This window comes from Equus przewalskii, chromosome 5, assembly GCF_037783145.1.
Source record: "Equus przewalskii isolate Varuska chromosome 5, EquPr2, whole genome shotgun sequence".
Classification (NCBI taxonomy): Eukaryota; Metazoa; Chordata; class Mammalia; order Perissodactyla; family Equidae; genus Equus; species Equus przewalskii.
Window position 1 is genome coordinate 33132147 of NC_091835.1, and position 26961 is coordinate 33159107.

Genomic DNA, 26961 nt, shown 5'->3' on the forward strand with positions numbered 1-26961 from the left:
GTGGGGTCCGAAGAGCTGAGTCAGGAAACTGCAGTGGCCTCAGCCTGACCAGCGATTGGATCCCACAACACCTCCAGGCCTCAGTTTGCTCTGTGCGAGGCAGCTGATACCTGTTTGCCAGATCTGACCCGAATGCCATGGGTCAGAGAAGCTCAGGAAGGGTCAAGGCATGTACACAAACGCGATCCACGACGATTCTGAGGAGCCTTGTCTTGCAACGTATTTCCCCTTGCTCAGCAAACCTTCTAGCGCCAGAACTTCGAATGATCAGATAACCTGAGACCTGAGACCTGATCTCCAGCTTTGTCTGGATCCTGACTCTAACAAAACAATTGCAAAAGAGAGAGAAAGACAGACAGAAAGACAGACAGACAGACAATCGGGGAAATTTGCTATTCAGGAACTAATTGTTAATTTTGTTAGCCGTGATAGCTGTAGTGTGGGTTTTACACATGTGCGAGAGGGCGCACACACTGTGACACCCGAGTATTTACAGATGAAATTCCATGATGTTTGCATTTGCTTTGAAATCATCTGTGCAGGAACGGGAACTGGGGATAGGTACAGATAAAAGGGGATTGGTCATATGTGAATAATTGTAGAAGCTGAGTGAGGGGCACATGGGAGTTATTTCTATTATATTCTTTACCTTTATGTTTGAAAATTTTCCATAATAAAAGGGAAGAAATCCAAAAGAGGGGTGAGTGATTAAGCATCTGTGACAACAGCTGAGGACCAGGTAGAGAGTCAGACATTTTGGATGCAAGGAAGATGCACAGTAATGGGAGAAAGCTGGAAATCGAGTAGCCTGCCACGGGGCCTTGTGATGTGACCGAGACACTTAATTTCTCCAGGCTACTGCTTCCTCATCTCTAAAGTGAGGAGGGGGGGCGCAAATGCCCCTTTCAGCTTTAATTTAATTCTTAAATTCTTTAAGAATTTCAAAATCAAGTACACTTTGACTATTTTCTGAATGAAATATATAAATCTCACTCTGAAGTCAATGAAACTATTTAATAGGTACTAGAAATGCTCCTAATTTAAAGAAGCACCATGAGAGTATCCAGCTAAGCAACAAATCTTTTGGTGAAATGAATACCTTCTTCCCCAATTTATTTGTGGCTTCCGATTAGCTTGTTACAGTAAAAGGTCAATTGACCAAAACAGGCAACGTTTGGAGAAGTTCTTCCAAATTCCATTTGTATGAACTGAATGTTAACTTGAAAAAAATCCTTTACATTTCAGTTCTTTTTTTTTTTAACATTATTTTTTTATGCTTTTTTTTTGGTCAGGAAGATAGGCCCTAAGCTAACATCTGTTGCCAAACTTTGTTTGTTTCTCCCCAAAGCCCCCCAGGACATAGCTGTACATCCCAGTTGTAGGCTCTTCCAGTTCTTCTAAACGGGACGCCACCTCAGCATGGCTCCATGAGCGCTGCTGGGTCTGCACCCAGGATACGAACTGGGGAACCCCAGGCCTCCAAAGTGGAGCATGTCAACTTAACCACCATGCCACCCGGCCGGCCCCTGTTTCAATTCTTGTTCCAAGAAAAAAATCTCTAAACGCTGGAGTCTGCTTCCCTATCTTAGCAAGCACAGAGAAACAGACTCGACTTTCCTGGTGCCCGTGGTTAGGGATTCTTCTGACGAGGTTACCCCTGAGCACCGGTTTCAGTGTCCAGGACTGGAGATGTAGACAGAGGCGGCAGAGATCAAGTTGAGTATACAGTGATTCCTTGGCATCTTCTGGAAGGTGCATTTTCAGCATCAGTCCTTGTATGAGCTTTATAGTACAATCTCCTGCAAGCGGAGGACAGAAGAAAGAGCAGTTAATAAAGCATTTTTGATTGGCTGAGTCACTTAATTAATTGAAATGGGCTGTCCCCCTGCACCCCTCCTTCCCAACTTCTTCTCACGTTTCTCTTTGCTACTACGAAGTGTTTTTACTCACAAAACTTCTGACACCAAATGTGTCAGCTTTGTCCCCACACCAACCAATTCTCCGACTCTCCGGACACCAACTGGTGCCCTACGATTCAATTTAATTCTGACACTAACTACCTGGAGTTGGCACAGACCCCACAGGTTAAGGGCATAGACTGCGTAAGGGCATAAGACTGCCTCCATTTCAGATGCCAGTCACAAGGGCCACGTTGCCTCCTGCACTCCTGACTGACCAGCTATAACTTCGAGGGTTCCCACCACAACCTCCTCAGGTGCAAGACTTTGCTAGAACGGCTCATAGAACTCAGGAACATTTACTTACTATTACCAATTTATTATGAAGGATGCAAATAAACAGCCAGACGAAGAGGTCCATAGGGTGAGATCTGGAAGGATCTGAGCACAGGACCTTCTGTCCCCACGCAGTTGGAGTGCACCCTCCTAGGCATGACTGATCAGATCATTGGCCATTGGTGATTAACTCATTCTCCAGCCTCTCTCCCCTCCCCATAGGTTGGGGGATGGGGCTCAGAGTTCAAACTCTCTAATCATGCCTTGCTCTTTTTGGTGACCAGTCCCCGTCCTGAAGCGATCTGGGGGCCCACCAAGAGCGGCCTTATCAGAACAGAAGACATTCCTGTTATTCCTATCACCCAGGAAATTCCAAGGGACTTAGGAGCTCTGTGTCAGGAATTGGGGAAGAAGGCCAAATATATATGTTTTTATTATCTCACAGTTAGCCTAAAGACTTGGAATAAAGTTTTCTAGGACACTGCCGGCAAACCTCTCACTTCCTCCAAGAGCTAGCTGACTTTCCCTAGCAAGGATTCAACACTATCTTGTCCTCTCCAAAGCAGCCTAACTCACTGATTATTGAAAAAGCAGATTAGAAATGTCTTTGAACAGTCAATACCCTGACACTTATTGAACAATTCTTATGTATAGGACTTGCTGGGAGCTACAGGAGCTGGAAAGGAGGGAGAAGCTCCCTGACTTCTTTCCATCGAGGACAAGTCAGTGACAAATCCCAGATTTGTTTCCACATTGTGTTCAAGTCCTAGCTTGCTCCTTAGCTGCTGAGGACCTCAGCCTCTGTTTCCTTCTCTGTAATATGGTGACAATAATGACATCACCTCATAGGGCTGTTGGGAGGGTTAGATGAGATAAGCTCTGGGAAGCAGTCACAGCAGTGCTTGGCACACGGTAAGTGCTCAGTGAGTGCTGTCTGACCATCTGAGACACGTGTTCATGCAAGGAGCTGCTAACACCAGGAGACACTGGACCAGAGAGGTGACAGGACATCCCACACCCAAGGCCAAATGAACAGCAGAAGGGGGTGACTGGGGAGAGAGTGCCTGTGACTGACTGGGCTGACTTCCAGAGTGTCTGAGGCTTCGATCACCCAAATAACTCGTCTGAGCCTCAGCCCACTGGGGAGCCCTGCCCTGAGCGAATGCGGGCTGCCCAGGACCTCAGAGTACCTAGGCTTTCCGTCCCCTGAATGGAACTGTGAGTTCTAAGGGTGTGTGTGGGATGCTTGCTCAGGGAGGGCTGCATGGAGGAGGTGGCATTGGAGCCACAGCTTCAAGGATGGATAGGGCTTCAGAAGGTTAGGGGGCAGAGGTCAGGAAGAGGTCACCTTAAGGGAGGCCCCTCTCCTCTCTCTAGAGACCCCTCCTCTGGGTCCAGACTCCGCAGCCTCCTCTTTCAGGGTTGGACATTGTACAGTGTGGGGTATGGATCCCGCTTTCTCCCTGAAATGCCCCTGCTGCTCCCCAAACAGGAACCTGTGTTTTCTTGCCCCGTTCTTGGGACAGCTGCTCCCTACATCCCCTATTCCACAGAACAGCCCTTCTCAGGCCCGAAGGCTGAGGTCGTGCCCGCCCTGCCCCTGGGTTTTCTCCTCTCCCAAGGACCGTGTTCAGTTGGTCTCCTAAAAGCCACGGCTCGTCTTTGTGCACTGCCCAGCACAGGGGTGCCGACCCACAGGTGGGCTTTGAGGCCTTCCCTGGCAGGGCCCCAGGCTTGCGGCTGCCATCTCATTGCTCTCTCTACTGCCCTCCACCTCCAGAGCGGCAGGGACGTGGCTGTCACTGGCACCCTCCCCAGGTCAGCTCAGAGACTCTGTTCTCAGTACCCTGGCATCCCACTCTGGGTCATCACAGGAGGATTCAAGTGGAAGACAAAACAAAACAAAAAGTGAGGAATGTCTTCCTATTTTATTACAAAATATAAGCAGTCAAACATAATCCCAGCTGTGCCACTTATCAGCTGGGTGAGCTTGGCCAAATTTGCAGTCGTGCGTCACTTAACGATGGGGATACGTTCTGAGAAATGCATGGCCAGGCGGTTTCATTGTGTGCGAACATCACAGAGTGCACTGACACAAACCTAGATGGTCTAGCCTGCTACACACCTAGGCTCTGTGGGGCCAATCGTATGGGACCACCGTAGTGTATACACTCCATTGTTGACCAAAACATCGTTATGCAGCGCGTGACTGCATAACTTTTCTGTGCCTCAGTTTCCCCATCTATTAAACAGAAACAATAGTAGTTCCTATCATAGGTGTTGTGAGGACCGAATGGGTTGCCATAAAAGAAGTACAGAGTGAGGGCACTGTTAGCACATGTTGTTATCATGGTGAAGAGGGCAAGGCACTGAATTAGGCAGACTTTGAACACATCACTTAACCTCCTTGGGCTTCAGTTTCTTGATCTTCCTAAAACAGGGACACTAACAGTACCAACTTCATTCTACTGTGGGAGGACCAACTGAGATGCTGCATGCTAATGGTTTTGTGTTAATGATTTAGCACCTAACTTGGCATAGAGTAAGTCAGAAAAAGGTTTACACTGTTAAAAAAGAAAAAAAAAGAAAAAGAAAAAGGTAAAGAAGCTTGGAAGAAAGAAAGACAGATCCTAGCTAGAAAAGTAATGAGCAAACTCATTAGCGACACAGGAATACTACCTCAACTCAGCCTCCCAAAGACGGGTGCCCGCACGTTGCCTGCAGTCTGCAGCCCCCTTCCAGAGCATCGCGGCGTCTGGGTCTTCCTCGCATCCCCTCACTGTGCCTAGCCTTGGGTCTTGAACAGCACAATCACTGAAGTAAACCAGTGCTGACTGAACAGGATGCTTAAACATGCTTACCTGACCCCAGGAAACCAGGAGAGTAAAAAGAATCCCTTTTAGAATTTTCTCCACTTGCTCAACACTCAAGAGTTCCAGCCTCCGGGGCGGGGGCTGCTGTGGGTGGCACAGATCACATGGACCAGCCACGTGGCTTTGAGTGCTGTGGTCAGGAGCCCAGGCCTTGACTTTTGAAAGACTCTGGTTCAAGTCTTGACTCTGCCAGTTCCTGGCTGTGGGATTCAGGTAAATTTCTTCATTCTTCCTAGCCTCAGTTTCCTCCTTCATAAAATGGGAATTGTGAAAATTACCTCACCATGGAGTCATGAGGATGAAATGAATTCTCTGTAAGATGCCTTGCACGGTGTCTGGTGGACATAAACGCTTAATACATTTTGGCCATTATTAAAAACTCTGGATTTCTCAAACCCCAGAAGACAGCAGGGCATTCCGTTCAGGAAGCAGTTTCAGGGAAAATGTATACTTTCTTAACTTTTCTGGTTGGGACTCAGGAGAAGAAGGATGTGGCCACAGCCCGAGCCCCTGGAATGCTTCTGCCCAGTGGCCCAGCATCACTGACAAGTGCCCATCCTGTTTTGGGGTCATCGTCCTCCTCTGCCTGCAATTGTCATTCCCATCGCCATCAACACCCCTCCTTCTGCAGAGACGTGAACACTCTGGCATTGTTTCTTGCAGCCAATGGCTTCTCTCTGGCCTGTGATTGGTACCCCCGAGATTCCATTGCAATCCAGGCATCCCAGCTATGTCAGCGTGACTCAAGTTGTGTGCGTCTGACATCCACATGGCCCCGTAGAAGGCCAGCTCCAGTAAAAGGTTATTTGGAATGCTGCTGAATGTTTGAGGGCTGTCAAGTTATCTTTTTGGGGTTAGGCCATTAAAGTCGCATCTGATGTTTTATGGAACAAATGAGATAAACCGCATGTTCAAATTCATGGGGCATGTAGAGGATTTTTATGGATGTAGACATAGTGGCAGCTAAAAGGTTTTTTTTCCCCCGCTAAAACTTTGTAGTTTTTCTTCCACATGGTGATTTTCCTTGAAATCAAAGCAGAAACAACCCCCAAAAGTGAAGCATAAAGACTGCCAGAGTAACAAATTCGGTAAAGCTGGGGGCTGTCAGGTCACCTATAAAGAGCGTGGATCCGTCCAGCTGGCTCAGATCATCCCAATCAGAGAGCTGTCTGCTCCCTCCTTAAACTCTCTACCCAACCTTCATCAAAGAAAAATTCTTTTCCAGGCAAACCTAATCCCTCCCGGGTGCTTTTTAGACCACGCCCCTGATATCTCTTCATTCCCACGCTACCCCAAGGTGACTGGGGCTCCATATGCTACAGCTCCACCAGCCAGTTCTTGGCCCTCTGAGCACACTGTGCACTTTCCCACTTCTGTTCCTGGCCTTTGTCTCCTTTGTCCAGAGCATCCTTCCCTTTCATCTCTGTTGCTGTTCGTCCAATCAAACGGTTAACGAAGAGTCCAGCCAAACAACAGGCTCACTGCCAAGCAATGACAGGAAGATGAGGAGACCAAGCATCAGAACCTTTCCATCCTCCAAGCCCAGGCTCAAATGCCACCTCCTCCATGCAGCCTTCTCAGTCATCCACTCACTTGAGCCCCTTAGTCTCTGTCTTCCTGTACTCCCAGAACATTGAGGTAACCCCTATCTCCCTCTCTCTTAAAAGCTATGTGTGTATGTGTCTGCTTCCCTATAGACTGTAAGGTCGTTGAAGATAGGGACCTCAAGATATTCATTTTCTATCTTGGATCTTTTAATTTAGAGAATCAAGAGCCCACAATTCTCCCCCTCCTATGGACACCCAAGTGCACAAAGAAGAAAAGTACCAACAATGCTTGAGGGAACATTGTTAATAAAAGCCAAAAATTGGTGAAGAAGGGCACTCAAACGCCCATTAACTGTAGAAACTGGTTAAATCATGATACAGTCTTACTGTGGAGACGCATTCTGCACTTACAATGAATGAAGTGTGTCTCTGTGTATTGGCACAGAGGTTATTGTTAACTGAAAAAAATCAAGTTGCAGAGCGCTATGTTTGCATGATCACATGTAGGTTTTCAACTCTTACGTTCAAAAAAGAGAACCAAAAAGTCAGGATCTCTCTGATGTGATTGGGAAGGTAGTGGGTTATCTGAAAATGTCGGGAAAGTGAGAAATCATACAAAATGAATCATGCATATCTTAAACATTTTCTTTGAAGTTAATGTACATTTACTTACCAATCTCTTGATGCCAGTCCAAAGCCTATTTTTCAGCATGGGTCTGATGATTAGACTTCTATATCATCTTTCATGTATAAGCCACACCCGTAATGCACTGGCTAAGACTCCTAGCTTCATTTTCTTTAAGTGGAATGAGAACTTAAAGACAGGGATACGGTAATTTGAGTTCAGGATTCTAAGTTATGATATGTAGAAGCTGTGTGACCTACACAAGTTGAGTAACCTCTCTAAGCATCAGTTTCTTATCTGTAACACAGGGCACAATAGCAGTAGCCATAGGTAACCAAGAGGAAAAGGATGGTTCTGTGTGTACAATGCCTAGTGCTCAGTAAAGCTTAGCTAATCCAGGAAGTATTTTACTTTCCCGTCATTATGCCTCAGTAAGAAGCTGAAGAAGCAAGAGGGGACCCCTCTCCCTGGGACTCTAGCCACCTTCTCTTTCCGCCTTAAAGACGCTCAAAGGCCATAATCCCAGGGGGAAATGAGTATGGTGGCATGAAGTGTAGGTGAATGAAAACCTGCTATGTGACAAAACTGTACTAGGTGGCATGGCAGCATAGAGCTTAGTGAGTTAGCTATGTTCCAAAGGACATTCCAGTCTAATGACAGAGGGTTGCGCATACATGGGAAGGTAATAATAATAATATAGAGTGTCAGTCAGGATATTTCCAGTTGCAAATGATTAAAAATAAAACCTAGCACGTGAGTTTAAATACTAAATTTTTAAATTGGCTCAAGCAATGGAAAATTCTAGAGGTCGGAGGCACTTCAGGAGATACTTGATCAGGCCTCTAGTTCTAATTCTCATTGATTTCTCAGCTCTGCCTTACTACAAGTGTCAGCTTTGCTCTCAGGCTGGCTTCCTGCTAGTAAAAGAAACGGTTCTAGCAATGCCAGGTCTCACATCTGAGGCCACATCATCCAACTGTGGTCCCAAAAGTCACTCTGGGCTAGTCAAGTTCATGTACCCATCTCTAACCCAGTCTCTCTAGCAAGATGGATGGGATTATGTTGATCAGCTTGGGCTAGCCAAGGCTCACCCCTACATCTTGTGACGAGTCAATTTATCGAGCACTCCTTCATGTGTCAGGCACTATGCTATTTGCCTTTACCTATTTATCCTCACAAAAACCTTGTGAGGTACTAGCATCTCTAGTTTGTAGTTGAGGAAACTGAGGCCCAGAAAGGTTAAGTAATTTTCCCAAGGTTGCACAGCTAATAAGTAATAGAGCCAGGATTCATAGTAGTATGATCACTAAACCCCAAGGCATAAGTCCCAAGGCGGTGCCTGATGTGTAGTGCAGACAGCACTTGCTGGGTAGATTGAGAGCGAAGAGCACTTGGCCAGGCTGAGGTGATGATAGAAAAGGCAGGGCTTTGGCCACGTCTCAAGCAAGGGTGGGAAATTTAGATCAAGCGAAGTTTCAGAAGCAGGAGTCATGTTATAGCAGAAATAACAAAGGCAATGGGATCATACGGCTGCCAAGTCTGCCGCTTATGTACAAGCTGAGCGACCGCTTCCAACTTGACTTCTCAGAAACCGTAGGTGAAATAAGAAGCCATCAGAGCGAATCAAAGGCCCATGGGGAGAATCTAAAGGGAGAGGAGGGCAGAGAATATAATCCTGGGAACCCAAAATGGGCCAGTGAGAGTCAAGCTAAATCCTACGGAGAAGGGAAAGCCCTTTGGGCGGGTAGAGAAGAGGATTCATCTAGTGACAAGTCTAGAGCCATTATTCTCCAGCGGCCTTACCACTGCCAGCTGGGAAACAGGAAAGAGGGGGAAGAAGATGAAGCCTCAGGGACTGTAACAATATCCTGATAAAGATAGCTCCGTGCAGTCACCCAAGTCTGGAAGTGGATGGGACCATGGACAACACATAGTCCAACCTGTTTGTTTTATAGATGAGAAAAGAGACCCATTTGAACACTTACATAGAGAGGCTTGAGGGTGAAGTGCCTAGCACGGTGCCTGGTAAACAGCAGGTGCTCAACAGATGGTAGTTATCATTATTTTTTGAAGTGACTTATCCAAGGTCTCAGAAGTTGGTTAGTGACCAAAAAAGATGAGACTCTATGTCTTTCAATGCCCAGTGTAGTTCCTTCCATTACTCTTAGCTTTTATCTTCCATGGTAAATTTGAGATGAAGGATGCTAGATACAATTGAAAGAAGGGGGAAGAGTTATTTAGTCTCTCTCTCACCCAAAGCCAGTGACCTTCTCCAGCACCCAAAGTGGGGGAAACTATCATAGAAGGAAAGTGTTGGAATAAGCACCAGACAAGGAGTTGGGATGTTGGTCTGCCATTAACCAGCTCAATGATCTAACCAGCTTGGGCCCCAGCTTGCTTATTTATAAAATTGGAGATTTGGAAAAAATAATCTCAGTTTCCTTCCAATTGTGAAATTCTATGAAAGTTGGTTCCACTCTGAACACTGAAGTTGCTTTCTTTACGAGAGAACATAACTGAATTCTAGGAAAAATTTTATAAGACAAAGGTCACATTAAAAGATTGAAAGTCAGAAGAGACATGAGCATCGGCTTCCAACATTTGAACAACTCTCTAGTCACACAGGAGTCAGACTTTCTTTGCATGACGCTCTGGAGGGCAGAAATAAGACCACGGAATACAAGCAACAGAGGCAGGCTTCTGTTCAATACAAAACAAATATTTTTCATTTGGGGCTTTCATTTCAAAAGAGGCTCTTTTATCAGGTGCATATATGTTTATAATTGTTATATCTTCTTGGTGAATTGACCCTTTTATCATGAGAAATTATTCTTTTTGCCTCTAGCAACAATTTTTGTCTGGTGTTAGTATAGCCGCTTCAGCTCCCTTTGGTTAGTACTGCATGATATCTATTTTTCCATCTTTTGACTTTAAACTTATTTGTGTCTTTGAATCTCAAATTGGTCCTCGTAGGGAGCACATAGCTGGATCATATTTTCTTTATCTATTCTGCCAATCACTTCCTTTTGATTGAAGTGTTTAGTCCGTTTTACATTTAATGTAATTACTGATAAGGTAGGATTTATGTCTGCATTTTGCTATTTGTTTTTTATATGTATTATGTGTTTTTTGTTCTTCTATTTTCTTCTATTTTTTTAATGTCTCCTTTTGTGTTAAATAGTTTTACCTAGTGTTCCATTTAAATTCTCTTGTTGTTTCCTTTTTTCTCCCCAAATTATTTTCTTAGTGGGTGTCCCAGGGATTACAATTAACATCTTAATTTAAAACAATGAAGTTTGGATTAATACCAACTTAATTTCAATAGTATGTAAAAGTTTCACTCTAATACAGCACTGTTCCTTTCACCCCTTTGTGCTATTATTGTCATACAAATTACATCTTTATACCTTATAAGCCTATTAACAGTTTATGCAATTGGCTTTTAAATTAGATAAGAGAAGAAAACTGTTACCAAAAAAGAAAAAAACTACATCTGTATTGTATCTCATATTTACCTATGTAGTTACACTTACCAGTGCTTTTATTTGTGTGGATTTGTTACTGTCTACTGTCCTTTCATTTGACCCACAAGAACCTCCTTTAGCATTTCTTGTACAGAAGGTCTGCCAGCAACAAACTCTCTCAGATTTTGTTCATCTGAAAACGTCTCAATTGCTCCTTCACTTTCGAAGGGTAATTTTGCCAGATAGAGAATTCTTCGTTGACAGTCTTTTGCTTTTAGCACTTGGAACATGTCATCCCACTGCCTTCTGGCCTCCATGGCTTCTGAGGAGAAGTCAGCTGTTAAACTTATTGAGGCTCTCTCGTATGTGATGGGTTGCTTTTTTCTTGCTGTTTTCAAGATTTTCTCTGTCTTTTGAAAGTTTGACTATGATGGGTGCAGGTGTGACTATCCTTGTTTATTCTACTTAGAGTTTGTTGAGCCTGTTGGATGTGCAGATTAATGTTTAAAAAGAAAGATTAATGTTTTAAAATAACGGGGAAGTTTTCAGCCATTATTTCTTCAAATATTCTTTCTGCCTCGTTTTTTCTCTCCTGTCTGTCTGGGACTCCCATTATGTGTATGTTGGTATGTTTGATGGGGTCTCACAGGTCTCTGAGACTGTTCATTTTTCTTCATCCTTTTTTCTTTCTGTTCCTCAGACTGTATAATCTCAATTGACCTATCTTCCAGCTAGCTGATTCTTTCTTCTGCTAGTTCAAATCTCCTGCTGAGGCCCCCTAGTGAATTTTTCATTTTAGTTATTGTAGTTTTCAACCCCAGAATTTATACTTGGTCCTTTTTAGGAACTTGTCTCTTATTGATATTCTCTATTTCTTATGCTTTAATTCTTTAGGATGGTTCCCTTTAGTGTTTCAAACATATTTATATTTTAAGTAATTGATTTAAAGTCTTTGTCTTGTAAATGCAATATATGGGCTGCCTCAGGGTTGGTTTCTATTGATTGCATTTTTCCCTGTGTACAGGCCATACTTTCCTGTTTATTTGTGTGTCTTAAGATTTTTTATTGAAAACTAGATGTTTCAGATAATAGAAAGTTGCAACTCCCCCAATCAGATCAGCCACACACACTTGCTGCCAGGTTTATTGTTTCTGTTCTTGTTGCTGTTGCTGTTTGTTTACTTAATGACTCTCCTAGACTAATTCTATAAAGTCTGTATTCTTGGTCATGTGCAACCACTGAAGTCTCTGTTTAGTTTGCTTTATGGTCAGCTAATGATTAGACAGAGATTTCCTTAAATGTCTTGAACCAATATGTCTCCTAGCCTTTGTCAAGGGACTCTCTGTGTGTGGGGGGGGCCATGCCTTCAGCAATCTGGCAGGCAGTTTAAAACTCTGCCTTAACTATCACTTTCTGTTTGCACAGAGTCTCAGGGTCAGCTCGTGGTGAGTAATTAGGGCTTTCTCAGGTCTTTCCTGGGTACATGTAAAGCCATGTACATGCATGTGGCCTTCCAGATTCCCAAGGATATGTCAGTGCTTTTCAAAGCCTCTATGGATGGCACATTTCCCAGTGTTTCCTTTTAATTTTTTCAGCTGGCCTCTTGTTTGCCCCAATGGGTACAGCAAACTCAGGTAGTAGAAATGTTAAACAATTGTTGCTGATTGTTTTGGACAAACATGTGGTGATAGGGCTGTTCACAGAGAGAAAGCCCTTAAAATGGAGTTTTTCCAGAGAACTGCCAGATAAATCAAATAGTGACATTTCTCTGCCTTTAAAAAGGCAGAGAAGTTTGGAAAGGTGACAGGATAAAAGGAAAACCTACTTGGAGAGGCAAAAATCATAGGCAGTGGTGGCCTGGAAAAAGCAAAGGACTCAGTCCAAAAGTTCAAAGTGGGGAAAATCATTAAAACAGAAATACATAACAAGAAGCATCTAAGGCCAGTCAGTGAAAAGAACGCTGTGCAGAACACAATAAAATACTGACAGAAGAAACAAAAAGAAAGGGGAAATTGTAATGCTATTGTTTAGATGATAGGAATCTGTGCAAAGTCTTAACTTTAGTTTCGGAAGTGAGGAAAGCTACTTTAGTCCCAGCACTGCCACTGACAGGCTGTGTGATTGTGGGTGTAAGTGTGCTGCTGTCCCTTAGTTTTCTAAGGAAGTATTGGAGTTTGTTTCCCAAATTTTGACTATTTGCGTACAACCTCCCTGATTTTTAAAAACAATATCTATATACCCCTTCTTCAACTTAATTTTTAAAAAATTGATTCTTTTTAAAACTTAAATACCATTATAACATTTGTGAAATTATGGGTTTGATATGTTGCATGTTTTTCTAATACTCATTAAAATAAACCTCAAACCAGTAAAACACAAAATGCCCCTCCATGGACCACCATCTCACTTTGGTAAACAATGGATTCAATATGGAAGGTTCTTTCCACTTCTGTGATTGTGTAGATTGGGTTTCCCCTGTCCCTTCTACTCAGGTTGGAATATTACCTCCTAGGACATGTCCCTCTGAGGACCAGGTACTCCGGAGTTTAGAATGGACTAGTTTGCGATAAAACCATGTTGGCAGCAGCCACTGAGTAACTGACCCATGGTAGTGGTAAACAGTATGTAGGGATACCCCAGAGCTGAGATGTGGTACAGAAATGTCCCTACTTTCATAGAGTGTATGAAATACAGTAACAATTCCATGGACTCCTAGCACTGAACTGATTCTGAGAGAACACAATCACAACAGAGTTTAACAATAATAATAAACCCCACTTGGTTTTATCTCAGTACTTATTTTATGTCAGGGCACAGTGCTAAGCACACCATGTTTACTCCTTACAACCACTCTGCTAGGTGGATATTATTATTCCCATCTTATAGATGAGGAAATCTAGGCTCAGAGCAAATAAATGACTCACCAATTCCTTTGTATCATCCCTAATAAGTTACTATAGGTCTTTTATTTGATCACTCAAGGTAACCCTTGCCTTGTTGGGACAGATCACAGAGCAAGCTCATTATATGAGCAGAAATCTGCTTCCTTCTAACATTTTACTAGAGATCTTAGTTTTGTTCCCTGGGGCCACAGAATATAGACAAGGCAAAATTATCCATAGTTTAATTCACTCAATTTATAGAGGAGAAAATGGACTGCAGTTTTGGGTTTCATTAATAAAACCAGCCTCCAGAGATGGGACAAGTATTTTCTCTTTCCTGTCTAGACTAGTATACTCTCAGTGGTACTCACTGAGTATATTCTCAATGGTACCAGGAAAGTGGAGGGAGGGGAGGCAAATGGTGGTCCATGGCCTAGTATGTTTTGCTGTAACCATCTTGATGGTCTGTAGGTTTCTGGAGTTGCTCCAAGTTGCTCTTTCTCATTAGACACACATCAAGAAAGACATTATACTTTAAGATGGATATCTGTGAACCAGTCAGGATCTAGAGGAGGCTAGCCTGCTAGCGAGAGGCTACCATCCAACTGAATAGCTGAAGAGAAAGGGTAGTCTAGCCTGGGGGAGAATGGATGGAGGGACGGCATCTTCAAATATCTGACCAACTGTCAGCATAAATGAGGGAGATGGTTAATTCTACCTTGTTTCAGTGGTCAGAGATAGCATTTGTGGGCAGAAATCGCCAGGAAGCAGGAAGTTTTGGGCCCCTAACTAGCTGTGTGACCTTCGGTAAGTCATTTAGCCTATCTGTTCTTCAGGATCCAAATGGCACATGGTTCCCAGGCAGATCCTATAGAGCAAAGGCCCTAGCTCAAGGCCCACCAATAGTAAGCAGACACTCACCATTGTTGCTAAGTTTAGATGCTGATGAAGCATATTGTTCAACGTAAGAAAGCAATGTATAAACTTAGAATAGACAATGGGGATGCCTTAGAGGACATGAGTTCCTCCTCAGTAGAAATGTCTGAGGTAAGGTATTATCTTTATCTGTCAGGGATGCTCTGAAGGGGTTCCTCCATGATTGACGGGGGTATGGACTGGGAGACGCACGGAGTTCCCTTACTACCCTAAAATGTTGTAATACCAGACAAGTCCTGCCTCCAGCTGTACAGCTTGTGGCACAGTGGGGACTAGAACCCACCCCTCTCCACCCTAGTCCAGCGCTCTCTCCTTGACACTGTATGCCACATATTTTAAAAAGTATTTAGAACGCTGCCCAGAAACTATTCCAAATGTAATTGTTTACTAATTACTACAAGTTTCTCTTTCTCAGTGGCCACACTTTAAGAGGAAATGTGTCTACAAACATAATTTTGTAAAGCAAATAATTACATCTAAGTGGGTTTTACTAGAATACAAAGAACCCCAATAAATGAAGTTTCTCACATGTTCAAAGCAATAAAACACGAGGGAGAAAATGTGGGAAACAGCAGAGAGCTCTACTTGCTTATTTCTAGTTATTAGAATATGCCAGAAAGCAAGAGGGCTGTCTCATCTAAAGACTTCAACTCTGGGAAATTTGCTTTATTCTCTTCACCTAAAGAGCCACCTGATACGCCATGAATTCCACATGGCTCAGAAGGAGCCTCGTTTAGAGAGGCCCACGAGGCTCGAGCTGTCACTGAAGGAACTGCAAGTGAGGGCCCATTCAAACCGTATTCCACATGTGCTCTACTGAGGGCTGTGCTCGAGTTGCAGGAATAAGCATTAGGTTAGTTTAATCTATGTGCTGGGATTTCCGTAAGCACCCTGAAACAGTGCTATATTCCATCTATTTTTACATTCCACGTATTTTCGAAGACTGACATCCTATTCTGTTGACTTAGGGTAAGGAAAACAGCATTCTCCCTCAGCTGAAAACATGCATCAAGTGCCCACCTATCTAGGGAACTGAGTTTAAAAGGTTCCAATCCACTATGAGCTAATACGTCCCAGATACCTAGAGAGCGAGAACACATCTAAATCCACAATTTAAGAATTGTTACATAAAACATAAAATATATAAAAGATGCTATAAGATTTGATGCCTCTTTTGATGATGATGATGTGATGATACAGCCATGGGAACTTAAAGAGCCTTTACTACAGCTTGCTAATTTTGGAGCTGAGGACCATCAGAAATGGAAACATTTAAGCTATCCCCAGATCATAGGGCTGACCGGTGGCAGAGTAGGAACCAGAATGCCAGTGCTCTGACTTCTAGCCTACAGCCATTTCACCAACGTGATGCTAATGACAAGGACAATCTTTGCTGCATCAATTTTAGGAGACTCCCAAGCTAATAATCAGGGGTCTACATTCTGCTCTGGATGACTCAGGACAAGTAAATGAATTCCTCTAACATCAGCTTGCTAACCAAAGGAGGGAAAGACTAATCAATACCCTGTCAGATTGAGGGAGGGTTCACTCAGACGAGAAACAGATGCTCCAGGAAATACAGCTACTCAAAGAAAGGAATGTTCTCAGACTGACGGACCAAAAAAGCAGCTCTAGCTATGGCTACTTGAAAAGGACTAACCAAACCCTAAACACGTGACCCAGGCAGCCAACCAACTAGTTCCAATGGATTACAAACAAATTAAGAACATAATAAAACACACTACGCCATTCAAGTAATAATTACTTGACTAGACTGAATTTTAAAGAGAAGATCAATTTCCACGTCCCTGGTTTAGGTCATGGGAGATGGGTAAAACATGGCATCTCGTTCTATGCCTTTTGTTCTAAAGTTTTATTATTTTTTAAAAGCCTTCACGTATGGGATGTTAATACTTTCCCATGTTTAATCACTAGACAATGTGCTTCTCGGGGACAGGCACTGTGCTATTCCACTCTTTTTCCTTCCTGCCTGCCTTCCAAAACATTCACTGAGCGTCTAACCATACGTTCACTACACCCCCAATGCCTAGCCCACTCTTGGGCACATGGCAAGAACTCAGTTTTTGTCAAATAAACGAATGAATAAATCGCAAAAGCCAAAGGCATTCTCCAAAGCACAGAAATCTCAGCATATTTGACTCCTCCATTAAAACCACTTAAATTCTACCTTACAAATCTGAAGCGTGCCCCCCACACGCTCTGATGTATCTGTGCACAGACCTGTGATGTTATCAGTTTAACACATGTGATCGCTCAGCATGAATAACCTTGATGAATACTATATAGAATTTCCATCACAGACTCCCAGACACAGGAGGCGTATTCTATGATTGGCCAAAATGTCACAAGTTTCTACAGTCCATTTCTCTGTTTCCAAGCAGGACTGTATCTAATCTACGGTAGAGAACAAGGCTTTCCTAAATCGGAAAGATTTCCACTGAACGACACATGCAGGCAGCCTAGGTCAGACCTTGATTTCTTTAGGTAAGTATGGTTTTCATCCCAAGTGTGGCAAATTTTACTGGAGTTTCATTACCGACTTTCTTAAATCATTGGCTAGATGACACAAAATGGCTGGTAATTACACTACAAAGAGTATATGAATTTTTCTTGTACAAAGGCAAGTAAATGTGAGCCTTATCCACTATTCTGTTAGGGAAATTTTTAATTAGATATACCATTCTATTTAAAAAGAGAAACAATAGAAGAAAAATATTCCGAAGTAAGGGGCAGAAAAACTTGCTATTCACCAGTTTATTGGAATGACACAATAGAGATCTCGTGTGCTGCTACCTGACACAACTACCTGTCCTGAGTTTGAACGATTTCCGGAAGACCCACGCACAAAACGGCCTGCACAGATCTAATCCAGAATCTAGACTCCCCTCTCTCAAAATACTTTTTTAAAATAATGTTTCATGATCCTGAAATAATTGGTGGCCATGGGATGCCAGATGTAAGACCTTTCATCTGAAACCTTTTATAAACTAACCCAAACCATTTGCTTCAGAATATCTTCCCTGCCACCAGGACAGACTTTTGGACGGGGGTTTCCATTTGCTGGATGGACTGACTGACTGCTCTCAAAAAACGGAAACATATGTGGGCACGATGAAGGAAAGGATTTGGAAGTCAGGCAAAGGAATTTTCTGGTTCCTTTTTAATCCTGTGTGTTTTTTTCTTCTCCTAAGCAACAGGTATACTAAATTTTGGTGATTTTTTTTGTTTTCAAAAGCACAAAATTGAGTGCTTTTGGTGTTATTTCCCAGGACAAAAATCTAACTGTAGTAACCATATTTCTTTACAATTTGATAACAGTTTTTAAAGAAAAATAAAGGTTCACACACACATTCATTGAAAGAAGAAGGAGACAGAGGAATGATTATCATCATCATCATTAAATAGGGCTGAAGGAGCTCACCTCTATACAACACAAAGAAGGAATTATTTGTCTTATAGCTGATGGGACCACAAGGAAAGTGTGATTTGAGATGGCTAACCACAGAAATAAATTAGGATTTTTCTGCTCTAATTTCACCTTCCACATAAACCCCTCTGCTCTGGATTTGTGCTTTTCTAAGTTGTTTACATAATGAATAGGCGCAAACTTTGTTTCAAGTTCATGTAAGAGCAGATGCCCTTACTTAGGGCTGAGCAAAGAGGAAATGCATTCCTCCTAATAGTCTAAATGCAACCTAGCTGCGATTGTCCAGCATACTTACACAGATTGCCTGCTTTCAGGTCAATCCTAAAATAGACAGAACATCTCTCTCCAGAGGTGCACACTTTGAAGATTATAAACCTTTAAAAAACAACCTGTTTCACATTTCAAAACTCATTCCTCTTAAATGCCAACAAAAGACCACCAAGAAAGTAATTTTAGAAAAATTTTCAATTTGCCTCCTGAAATTTGCCACTAGGAAAAAAAAAGTCTTAACAAGAAAACTATTTCTCTGGTTTTTATTAATTAGTTTTTAAAAGTTCGGAGAAGATGAATTGAACATATTGTAGAATTATGTTACAAATTGTACTAACAGATGCTATCAATTCTTGTGTTTAAAGGTTGAAAAATAAAATACGAAATAAGGAATATTTATTAGAAATATTTTATATTGCTTCAATTTGGTTGCAACTGATACAGAGCTGAATAAACGTATGAAATCGAAAGAATGTTCAATCACACTGGGAAAGTGGACTTTTTAAAGGAGAATGAGTGTCTGAACTTGGACAAAATTGAAGTGCTCATAAAACAAATAAAAATGACTAGTGCTCAAAAAAATATTCTGGTGGGGGTAGTCTTGACATTTTACTAAAAATTTGGATCTACAAAGTGCTTAACTTGACCTTCCACAACTTAAATGTCTGAAATTCAGCAGGAGCAAACTGTAAAGGACATTTGTCTTTTTGGTTTTTTAAACACTTCCTTTGGTTCCTTCCTTTTTTTTTCCAATAACTTATTCTATTTTTCCACCTTTGCACACACAAACCAAGCGTCCATCAAATCAGACACCAAAAACCAAGCACTCTTAAATACAATTCACTCAGGCTGAGCTTCAACAGCAAGTATGGACATTTTTATTAATTTTAACTCTTTTTTTTCTTTTCAGAAGAAACAAAACAAAGTCTCCTGGGTCAAATCAGCAACTATTAAACGAAAAAGAAATAAATAATAAGCTGAAAATAGAGGGAACGTGTTAAAACGAAGGAAGAAAGTACTGCTCATAACCAAATTCTGTCATCTTAAAAAAAGAAACATTTCCACACTTCCTGATTCAAACAGAAAGCTTCTCCTTAACATCTGAAACAAGTAATTCCCCCTCAAATCCATATTTTCAAAGAAGCCCCTAGCTTTCTGCATCTGATTCCTGCAACAGCCTCTTCACCTCATTGAGGTAGAAGCCGGTTCACATTTACTGTTTTTCTCCCAAACACTTCCACTGAAGCTTCCTGTAAATTTCAGCACAAACTCTGCATTGTCACCGTGGGTTTAGAAAAGGACACACTTCAGCTATCACCCCCCAGATGGAAAGATTAAAAGACTCTGCCCAAATGTAGGGGCAATCAGGGCACGTGGGCTGACCCCGCAGTCGCAGCTCAAGCCCTTGCAGACCAGAAGGTTCTCCACGAGGGCGGGTTCCCCCTGGGCGTCCAGCGGCTGGGAGGGGAGTCCCCCTGCACTTCTGCCCATCTATTTGTGGAACTATTGACAAGCACGTTTCTAGAGAGATTTGCTCCTAATAGAGTAAAATTCGTCCAATATTGCTCATCTCCATCTTCGGGAGATAGATCTTACATGTAATTATCACAGCATCCATCGACCCAGCTGGTATTTAAATAGTGAATGGGGCGTGGGGCAGGGAGGAATAAGTCGCGCGTGAAAAACTTCTGGTGTAAAAATCAATGCAGAACTCACTACCCGAGGAACAGATAAACACGTTCCAGCCTCCCTCCCTGGAGGAAGGGGACACCGCTACGCGGCGGGCCGTCGCGACCGGCAATCGCGATACTCAGCCTGACGTCGCTAGCGAGCAGAACGGGACCACCATCCAAGAAATAAGCTTTTTCGGGAGCCCAGTGCTGCTCCCGATTTCAAAGTTAAAAAACAAACTCCTCGGGGGTGGAAGATGGCGGGGCGGGGCGGGGAGGGCCCGGGAGGAGGGTCGCCGCTCGGGCTCCCGGGCAGACGAGCTCAGCCTCTCGCAGCCCGCGAGTCGGCGGGCCGCGCGACCGCCCGCGCCGAGCGCCCACCGCGAGGTCCGGACACGGCGCGCCGCCGCCGCCGCCCGGCCCCCTCCCCCGCCGCTTCCTCTCGCTCTCCCAGCCCCTTCCCCCACGTGTGGGTGACGTCAAAATTCCGCGAAAAAGCCGCGTGGTGGCTCCCCCAGCGGAGGCGCGATTCCGCCGCCCAGCGGCCCCCTCCCGGGGGCGCCTTGGGGAGGGCGAAGGACCGAGTCGGCCTGTTCCTTTTCCTCCGGGAGGCAGGGCCCCGCCAACGCCGCGAGCCAGACGCCCCCCGCCCCAAATCTTATTGGAAAATTCACTTTCATAAAGCGAATGCATTTCCAGAGCTATTTTCGGCCGTGTGAGGCGTGCCCTGCAGCTGAATCAGACAGGAAGAGGGGGGAAGCGGGTCTTTTATTTTTTATTTTATTTCCAAGAGAGGGGAGTAAGATGCTAGGTGGGTGAAGAGACGGCAGACGCGCGCCTTCCGAACCCACGCCTATCGCGTCTGCTGCCTCCGGCACACAGCCCCGCTCCAAGCCCAGCGCCGGGAGGGCAGTGTGAATGCGCAGGCCGGCGACTCTGCCCCGCAGGGTCCCGAGCGCCCGGGGACGCACAGGCGGGGGTGCGAGGGTCCCGCAAGCGCAGCCACACCTGGAATCGCAGTGCCCCGGCGTCCTGGAGCCTCCCGGCGCCTCGTCCCCACCCACCCTCCCCTCTGTTGTCCAGTGGCCGACCTGTCCCTCTTTTCCTTTCGCACGTTTTTCTAATTTGCTTTTATTCCCTTCCTATGGCCTCCCAATTCCTTTCTATACCTCTTCTAGGTCCTTCCCGGTACTCCCTGAGCCCGGAGCCGGCATTGGGACACTTCCCATCTACTTTTAAGTAACCGTCGGGTTTTCGGCTTTGATTGTCTGACCATCCATCCCTCAGTGGAAAAACACAAACACAGCTCTAGTCTCTGGGAGAATTGGGCGGAGGGCGACGGCCCCCATTCCTGAGCCTGAACTCACAGCCCTGCCCCCACCCGGCCTGAGCGCCCGGACGCGGAGGCGGCGGGGCCCGAACTCGCGCGGCTCTGAAGCTTTGAGCCGTCGGCGGGATCACCTGGCTGGCCGGCGTCCGCCAGGTGAGCTTGGGAGTCCGTGTGCCTAGCGTTGCAGGTTCCTGCAGAAATGTGCCTATGAACACCCAACACCGGGCTGCACCTACACCTACAGGGTTTTGTACACTTTCCAACCGAAACTGCAAAACGCGAGGAGCAGGGGGTGGGGAGCCGGCAAGGAGGGAATGAAAGTCCCGGAAAACTTGCGTTCTCTCAAGTTTATCACTGATGCTACAAAGGACACAATATATATATTTTTTTCTTTGAGGGATGAAAAAGGGATATAGAAGAACCAACTTCTTTTTTTTTTTCCCCGCCACAGTGACCAGTTTTGACTTCCAAGCCAGAGCCTCGGCACTTGGGCTTCTCTAAACCTAAGTCTACACTCAAAGAAAATGCGCACGTTTGCCCAGAAAGCAACGTGCCTTTTCCCGCGTGCTAGGCGGAGTGCTTCTGAACAGCAAAATTAAAGTTTTAACACACGGTCCGAGTGGCGACCAAAAGGGAAAACTCAGTTTCCAGTCCAAGCGTCCGGGAGACTTTCCTGCCAACCTCCGCACCCTGCCACGCCCCACCCCAGGGGCCGGAGACCGAAGCTCTCCCGGGAGACGGATTCGAGGCGAGGTTAAGGTTCGGAACAGCCCGTAATAGGAAGGGGAAGTGCATGGGGAACTTGAAGAGGCGAGCCTGCCACGCGGGAAGCGTCCGAACTCGCGGGTCTCGGAGAATGCAGCGGGCCGCGGGGAGAGGGGGCATCCGCCCGCGACCCTCGGCGCCCCTCCCCTTCGCAGCTGCCTCTCCCCCCTCCCCGCTCCTCGCCGGAATTTCTCTAGAAAGCCGGACGAGGGTCAGGGTAGGGGGGGAAGGAAGGGGCGAGAGGGCCCTGGGCTTGAGGACACTTGAGGACTCGCCACCCAGGCTTTCTCCCCAGGGTGGGCGAGACCCCGAGGACGACCACCCGCCTCTCCCCCACCCGCCTTGAGGAGACCCAGGGCTCGGATGCTTTCCCCGCAGCGAGGTGGAGAAAAGACTGCGCTCGGCTAGTTATCAAGTGATGTCAAGAGGCTGGAAGCCCTCGCCGGCTTCTGTCCTTGCCTGTCGGGTTAGATTTATACTCTAAAATACCTCTCACCCTTACTGCCCCCCCTCCCGAGCAGCTTTCTTTGATCCGCTCCAAGGTACCTGACGTGAAGTTTCAGTAATTCCTTTATGGGGTCTTAAAATGTAAGTTAATGTATTTATCCAGAGTGACTCAAAAAGCTTAAGTCGGGAAGTCCAAGTTGACTAAAACCAATAGGCGATTGTTATGGACCGACTCTATTCCGAGGAACACTGTGCACGGCCGAGTGTCATCCGCTGCGCAGGACTGTTTCATTTTGAGTTTGCAACTTGGGTTTTTCAGTGAGCTTTTTTCCTTCCCGAAAGCTAATGGCTTCCACAGCAATTAGACATTTTCCTCGCCCGCCCCCTTCCCTCCCCTTTCTTTACCTACTGTAGATTGGATACTAATTCCTGCGGCTATTGATAAGGTCGGAGGCGCCCGGGCCTCTCCCCAGCCCTCGCCCGCCCCAGTGCCCGCGCTCCCTCCGCCCTCCCTTGGCTTCCTTTTGATGTAGCGGGGAAGGCGTCCTACTAAAAAAAAAAAAAAAAAAAAAAAAAAAAAAAAAAAGTAATCTGCCCGGTAACAATCAGCGCGCAGTAGCAGGAGCCCCAGAGCTATTGGCTATGCAAATAGAGGGAGGGGAGACGGCGCCCCAAACTCTTACTCACCCTTTTAAAGCGATATCCCCCCCCTTTCCCCCCCACCCACCCACCCCTTCCGCCCCACCCTCGTTTAAAGGGGCTGGCCCCGGGGCCAGAGTTAATCGCTAGCGCCTCTGGTTTATTCACTCTCCGCCTTCTCTATTCCACCTCCCCCCTCCTTTCAGGGAACGGCGTGCACAGCTCACCCAGCCCCCCCCCCACCCCCCCCGCCCCTTGCTCTGCACGCCCCGGTTCGGGCCCCCTTTCTCGGTGAAGGAGGCCACCCTCCTTCGGTCGCCCTCGGTGTGTCCAGAGAGCCCCGACCCACACCATGCTCGCTGCACGTGCCAGCTCGGCCAACACGCTGGGGGCGCTGGGCTCACTCGCCTACCTCCCAAAGGGAAATAACACTGGAAGGCAGGGTAGGGGGTGGCGGGAGGAAGGAGGTGAGGAAACGCCACCATATCCCCTGTAAGAGCAGCCTTGACCCGAGGATGCATTTGAGCCATGTCAGAGCCGCCTGCGCAGGCAGCGTCTCCACCGCAATCCCGCTCCAAGGGAGAAAGTCTGGGCTGGCGAGTGAGGCGTGAACCCAGAGGGGTCGGCGAGGATGCAGGCGAAGGACCAAGGGTGGAAGCCTTGGGCCTCCGAGGAAAGGAAGGGGTGGTGTTGCATGCGCAGGGGGAGACAGGGGGAGCCAAACCTAATCCCTCCCTCGCCCCCCTCCCCTCCCCTCCCCTCCCCCCTCCCCCTCCCGGACTATTTCCTAGAAAGCTGTATCAGTGTGGCCACGCTCCGTGCTGACACCTCGGGCGGCTTGTCAGCAGATGCAGGGGCGAGGAAGCGGGTTTTTCCTGCGTGGCCTCTGGCCGCGGAGGAACCGCTGGGAGCCCTGCCCCCTGCCTGCAGCAGCCTGGCCGCGTCTCCCAATGGCGCCCGTAGCGCCCCCAAGAACAGGATGGCTTCTGCTCCAGGGTCACATTCTATCACGTCGGAGAAGCCGCCGCCTCCCTCCTAACACCCACCCCTTCCTCTTCTTCCTCTCCACATACATCTGCGGGGGGTGGGGGGGGCGAACAGGGGGGGACGCTGTTCTGGTCCCTTAAATCGGGCTTTTGAAAAAACTTCGAAAGGATGAGGAACATATGAATTTCAGGGACGTAACCTTTCTCTCTGGGGATGCGAAGTAGCTAATTTCTAAAAATCACCCTCCTTATTTTTCACTCAAGGAGTCTATTTCTAAATCGTCTGAGCCCACCCCGTCTTCAAGTAATCTACCCGTCATTCCTGGATCTTAAATACATGGGCAGGAGTGTTAGGACCAGGTTTGAAGAAGCCGAAGTTGGAGGGTCGTAATTTGGCCTGATACACCTACAGAATGTGAGAAATTAGAAGGAATAAGTAAGAATCGGTGTTTTTTTGGTGGGTTCCCCTAGCCGGGGCCCCTGGCATGCGGGGCTGGATAGAGGGAGAGGGCCTCGGAGAGCTGAGGAGACGGGTGGGGGGAGGCGGGGGACCGCGTTTGAAGTTAGGTCGGGCCAGCTGCTGTTCTCCTTAATAACAAGAGGGGAAAGGAGGGAGGGAGGGAGAGATTGAAAGGAGGAGGGGAGGGACGAGAGGGGAGGGAAGGGGAGGAGGAACCAGAGAGGGGAGCGAGGCGAGAGGGAGGAGAGCTAACTGCCCAGCCAGTTTGCGTCACTGCCTCGCAGAGCAGAGAAGAGCGAGCTGGGGAGAGCGAGACCAGTTTGAAGGGGAGGGCAGGCAGAGTTAGCAGCCCCCGAGGCGCTCTCTCCCACTGCCCATCCCTTTCCTCTCTTCTCCTCCTGCTTCTCTCTCTGCTCTTAACTCTTCCCCGAAAACTCCCTATTTAGCCAAAGGAAGGAGGTAAGGGGAACACTCTCCCCTCCCCCTCCAAAAAAATAAAACAAAACTTTTCCAGTCCGGAGAAAGCAGGGGAACGAGTGGGCACCGGGCTGGCCATGGAGCTGCTGTGCTGCGAGGTGGACCCGGTCCGCAGGGCTGTGCCGGACGCCAACCTGCTCTACGACGACCGCGTTTTGCAGAATTTGCTCACCATCGAGGAGCGCTACCTTCCCCAGTGCTCCTACTTCAAATGCGTGCAGAAGGACATCCAGCCCTATATGCGCAGGATGGTGGCCACCTGGATGCTGGAGGTAGGTCCGCAGACAGACGCTCTGTCTGTCCCCACCCGGATTCTCGCCCCCTCCCACGCAGGGACCCTAAAACTGGAAGAGGGCAGCCTCCGCGCCCGCCGCCCCGCTCCTCTGCGCGAGGTTATCCCGCGCCCTTTGGCGAGACGCGTGGCTTCATTTCTGATCCTTGCAGGATGCAAGATTAACTGGGGGAGGGGGCGAGGAGGGAGGAGGAAAATCTGGGAGAAACAAGGCTGTCCTGGGGCGGGGGTGGGGGAGCATCCCGCGCGCGTGTGCCTGCATGTGGCTGCCTCTTCTTCCCACCCCCATCCCGACCTGTCTTTTGCGAAGCCGCGGCTGCTTTCGGTGCAGTGAAGAAGGGACTAGAAGCGTGAAATCGGGACCCAAGAGTAAAAAAGCAAGCCCCCCAAAAGGCCAGAGCAGATTCGTCCTAGCCTCAGGTCCCCGCATGTGGTCGCGACTCCGCGTTGGCACTTAAGGGGGGAGGGGGAGGGAGGAGGGAGGAGGAGAGAAATGGGGAATTCAGGAGCCCCGGAAGTCATATTGAAGAAACGTGTGTTTTAGGGGAACCCAAAAGAACCACTTCTTTACCCTTGCTCCAAATCTTTGCCGAGCAAGCCGTGTGCCCACGTATGCACAGCTCTGGACCTGCCGTGGTTTCGCCATGTTGCTTTGCAAACTCCGGTTGGAAAGACTGGAAAACGTCGCCCTCTCGCCCTCGCACCCCATTATCCTGGCCACCGCACTTCTAATAGTGCCCTCTCCCCCCACCCCCACCTCACAAAGGTTACTTACGGTTTGGCTTTCCAGTTTCCTCGGTGCGGCGATTTGGGTGGGGTAGGAAGGGGGGAGGAGGTGTGTGTAGGGGGGATATCGGGGCACCCCTAAAGGAGAGGTCAGCGTCCCCCGGCCTCTCTCCGGCGGCCCCCCGATCCTCGTCTTCCCCCAGCTCGTCACCACGTCCCCCAGTTTCTGCCCTTGTGGGCCGCCGCCGGACACTCCCGCCGCGGCGCTCACCCCTCCAAGTTCCCCCTCGGGATCCGAAGCCCCAGGGGTCCAGATACAGACCTTGCCGGCACCCGAAACCTCCGTTTCGGGAAGCCTGCATCCTCTTTGGGGTTTTCACGCCAAAAGGGCTTTTCTAGGGTATTTCCTCGATTTTTAATTATTTTTTGAAACCGTCTCCCCATGCTCAGACTCCAGCCGCCGAGGCTGCGGCGCCCTTCCTCCTCTGCGCCCTCCCCCTCTCTTCCCCACCTCTCCCCACCCACCCCCCCAATAGCGGCGCCTGGGCCGCAGGGACCCCTCGGGAGATTTTTTCCAATTGTCGGGAATGATAGAGCAGGGTCTGGGGATCCGGATGGGACCAAGAAGGGGACCCCCGGAGCTTCCAGAATATTTTTATTGATTTTTTGAAAAGATGACGAAATCCAAAAAAGAGAGTGAGTGAGTGAGACTGAGCGGAGAAGTGAGGAGCCAAAGGCAGCGTCGCGCTGGGCGGCCGCCGCGCGGTTCTTTGACTCCTGGTTTCGGGTCCTGAAGCCGCCTCTCTCTTCATTCAGGCTCCCGGGGAAGACCCGAGCACGGATGGGCTGTTTAGAGTCACCCCAATTTCCTCGTCTTTATTCTTATCACA

The 26961-nt window shown here is 47.0% G+C and overlaps 1 protein-coding gene and 1 long non-coding RNA gene across 2 annotated transcripts in view; one reads left to right on the forward strand and one right to left on the reverse strand.

The window, feature by feature from the left end:
• Positions 1–1000: 1000 nt before the first annotated feature.
• Positions 1001–26580, reverse strand: LOC139083500 (uncharacterized). The gene is made up of 2 exons (XR_011540274.1): positions 26121–26580; positions 1001–1799 (listed from the first exon to the last, which is right to left on the reverse strand). It is a non-coding gene; the product is annotated as an uncharacterized lncRNA (long non-coding RNA).
• CCND2 (cyclin D2) overlaps positions 24735–26961 on the forward strand; it is a 29569-nt gene continuing 27342 nt past the window's right edge. Inside the window, exon 1 of the mRNA XM_070620538.1 lies at positions 24735–25325. Within this exon, the coding sequence (XP_070476639.1) occupies positions 25131–25325 (195 nt within the window). The 5' untranslated portion in view covers positions 24735–25130. The remainder of the gene's footprint in view (positions 25326–26961) is intronic.